The sequence below is a fragment of the Octopus bimaculoides genome, chromosome 1 (genome assembly GCF_001194135.2).
Source record: "Octopus bimaculoides isolate UCB-OBI-ISO-001 chromosome 1, ASM119413v2, whole genome shotgun sequence".
NCBI lineage: Eukaryota > Metazoa > Mollusca > Cephalopoda > Octopoda > Octopodidae > Octopus > Octopus bimaculoides.
In genome coordinates, this window is record NC_068981.1 from 22960827 (window position 1) to 22964857 (window position 4031).

The 4031-nt window shown below is 39.8% G+C and overlaps 1 protein-coding gene across 10 annotated transcripts in view; it reads left to right on the plus strand.

Annotated features, from left to right (window-relative positions):
• The window catches only part of LOC106884182 (glutamate receptor-interacting protein 2), a 537293-nt gene that overhangs the window by 531608 nt on the left and 1654 nt on the right, over positions 1–4031 (plus strand). For all 10 annotated transcript variants that reach the window (XM_052965766.1, XM_052965774.1, XM_052965783.1 and 7 more), the window contains 2 exons: positions 411–585; positions 1734–2359. In XM_052965766.1, coding sequence (XP_052821726.1) covers positions 411–585; positions 1734–2359 — 801 coding nt within the window. The remainder of the gene's footprint in view (positions 1–410; positions 586–1733; positions 2360–4031) is intronic.

Sequence of the window (4031 nt, forward strand, 5' to 3'; positions counted from 1 at the left end):
TATGTGTTAATCCCCATGTACCCAAACTTTGTGGACACCCTGTATATGTATGTGTGTGTTTGTCTATATATATATATATATATACATATATATATATAGAAAAGAAAAGAAATGATTTTACCTTTAAATTACCTACTACTGTATACCTTATAGCTAGGACTATACATAGTAAGATAATACACCAGGATGTCTGCCTATGGATACATCTATCGCTTAGATGGTTGCATAACCTCTAACTTATATTTTGCTTAGTATATATATATATATGTATATATCCATTAACAAAATTATATATTGTGTATGTGCATATATACACATGCACACATACATGCATGTGTGTGTGTGTGTGTATATATATATATATATATATATGTATGTATATACATGCCTGTGTCTTGTAATATTTGCAGGTTGAACGTGAAGATTATTCCCACAAAACTGCTACTCCCATTCCAAGTGTGGACAGTGCTTTGGAGTCTTGGGGAAGTTCTGGGTTAGAGAGTTTCAATCAGAATTCAAATATACATACCGTTCTTGTGACCAAAAATGGCAGCAGCAGCATAAACCACAGTCCAGATAAATCAGGTAAGAGACTGTTTATGAGAACTGATAAGCATGCATGTATATCATTTTTTTCAATGTCATATCAATGTTTTGTATATTAGAATTTCTAAATTTAGTTTTTAATCTTGCATATGAGCAGATTCTTGAAGCCATAACTTGTGGGTCAGCTGTGTATTAAAAGCATTGGTCAGTGTGTGCAGACAATATATATATGTATGTGTGTGTGTGTAATATACAGGGTGTGATTAATAAACTGCTGTCTAAATTATGCTAAGGTGAAAATATCACTGACATCTCATTCTAACAGATATATTTACCAAAATTACATAAAAATATCTTGAAATACTAAAGAGTAAATTTATTCAATAAAATCGCCATTGGCTTCAACCATAGGCCTCCTTCAACCTCCAGACGACTTCAGAATCTCCTGCAACTCTTCTGGATGGTCTCCTTGTTTAAGTTGGTGAATGCTGCCATAATCCTAGCCTTCAGTTCATCTTTGCTGTTACAAGGAGTTTTGTTGGGACAAACACAGACACACAAACATATACACACACACACATATACATATATACGACGGGCTTCTTTCAGTTTCCGTCTACCAAATCCACTCACAAGGCTTTGGTCGGTCCGAGGCTATAGTAGAAGACACTTGCCCAAGGTGCCACACAGTGGAAATGAACCTGGAACCATATGGTTGGTAAGCAAGCTACTTACCACACAGCCACTCCTGTGCCTATATTAATTGCCTGAAATTAATTTCAATTTTTTAATTAATGGAATTAATGAATTGTTATTTTGTAACATAGTTTGGTGCTTTATTTATTAAAATGGAATCTGTCCAGGTGGCACATAAAATACACCATTTCGAGCATGGCCGTCGCCAGTACCGCTTGACTGGCCTTTGTGCCGGTGGCACGTAAAAGCACCCACTACACTCTTGGAGTGGTTGGCGTTAGGAAGGGCATCCAGCTGTAGAAACTCTGCCAGATCAGATTGGAGCCTGGTGTCGCCTCCTGGTCCACCAGTCCTCAGTCAAATCGTCTAACCCATGCTAGCATGGAAAGCGGACGTTAAACGACGACGACAATGATGATGATGATGATGAAAGAATTAAATACCGTTTGGCATAATGCATTCTTAACTCGGTGAATTTCTTTTGTTTGCAGCCACATTACCAGCTGATTTCCGCAGTTATCCAGATTCCATAGAGTCATCTTCAGAGGCAGACGGTAGCATGGAAGGCAACTCTACCCATCACCACTACACTGATGATGGATGGCAGGACAATGAGAGCAACCAAAGTTACGAGGACAGCAGTGATAACGAGAAGGCTGACGAATGGTCAAGGACATGCGATGACCTTGAAAACACTGACACCTCAGAGATGCTACGACAGATAGGCGCAAGTCTTAGGCAAAGGAGCGTTGCGAGTCTACATAAGATACGATCCCGTGAAGGGAGACGGAAACCAAAGAAAAGCAACTGCCACTGTGCCCAGGGCAACGATAGTAACATCAACACCAATTGCCACAATACTAGTAAAGTAGCTTCATCTCATACAAACACATGTACCGATTTAGTACCAGCGACATTCGATGAGCAGGTACAAACCATTTTTTCCCCTACCCCAATTGAACTTCACAAGTTTACGATCGTTAAAGAAAATGCCACAGAAGATTTCGGTTTCAGCTTATCAGAAGGAATGTATGAAAAGGGAGTGTATATCAGCGCTATTAGGCCTGGAAGTCTGGCAGAGAAATCTGGTCTCTTGCAATATGACCGGATTCTTCAGGTATGACAATTTTTAAAATGTTTCTTTCCATAAACATTACTTATGTTAGACCCTTTGCTTCCTGTCGAGTATAAACCATCAATGACTTTTCTCTTCTATTCTCAAACCTGGGCTCTCTTTACTGTTTCGCTCCAGTTGGGTCTTTTTTTTTTTTTTTTTTTTTTTTTTTTTTTTTTTTCAGTTTTGCTTTAGTATTCTGCTTCCAGCTAAGTTTATTATCATCATCTCTTTTACTCTTTTACTTGTTTCAGTCATTTGACTGTGGCCATGCTGGAGCACTGCCTTTAGTCGAGCAAATCGACCCTAGGACTTCTTCTTTGTAAGCCTAGTACTTATTATATTGGTCTCTTTTGCCGAACCGCTAAGTTACGGGGATGTAAACACACCAGCATTGGTTGTCAAGCGATGTTGGGGGGACAAACATATACACACAAACATATACACACACATACATATATATATATATATATATATATATATATATATATATATATATATATATATGACGGGCTTCTTTCAGACAAACACAGACATACACACAGATACATGTATATATACAACGGGCCTCTTTCAGTTTCCGTCTACCAGATTCACTCACAAGGCTTTGGTCGGCCTGAGGCTATAGTAGAAGACACTTGCCCAAAGTGCCATGCAGTGGGACTGAACCCAGAACCATGTGGTTGGTAAAAAAGTTACTTACCACACAGCCACTCCTGTGCCTCAGTAAGACAAATGAAAAAATGTTTCTTTCCGTAAACATTACTTATTTAGACCCTTTGCTTCCTGTCGAGTATAAACCATCAATGACTTTTCACTTCTGTTCTAAAACTGGGCTCTCTTTACTGTTTCTCTCCAGTTGGGTCTTTTTTTTTTCCAGTTTTGCGTTAGTATTCTGTCTCCAGCTAAGTTTATTATCATCCTCTCTTTTACTCTTTTACTTGTTTCAGTCATTTGACTGTGGCCATGTTGGAGCACCGCCTTTTAGTCGAGCAAATCGACCCCAGGACTTATTCTTTGTAAGCCTAGTACTTATTCTATCAGTCTCTTATGCCGAACCGCTAAGTTACGAGGATGTAAACACACCAGCATCGGTTGTCAAGCGATGATGGGGGGGACAAACACAGACACACAAACATATACACACACATACATGTATATATACGACGGGCTTCTTTCAGTTTCCGTCTACCAAATCCACTCACAAGGCTTTGGTCAGCCCGAGGCTATAGTAGAAGACACTTGCCCAAGGTGCCATGCAGTGGGACTGAACCCAGAACTATGTGGTTCGTAAGCAACCATATATATATATGACGGGCTTCTTTGAGACAAACACACACACATGTACATACGTATACATACGACGGGCTTCTTTCAGTTTCCGTCTACCAAATCCACTCACAAGGCTTTGGTCAGCCCGAGGCTATAGTAGAAGACACTTGCCCAAGGTGCCACGCAGTGGGACTGAACCCAGAACCATGTGGTTCATAAGCAACCTACTTACCACATAGCCACTCCTACGCCTATCATCATCATTAGCAGAATCATTAGCACACTGGATGAAACGCTTAGCAGTATTTTGTCTGTCACTTCATTCTGAGTCTCAATTCCGCCGAGGTTGACTTTGCCTTCCACTCTTTCGGAGTTGATAAATTAAGTACCAGTGAAACGGGGG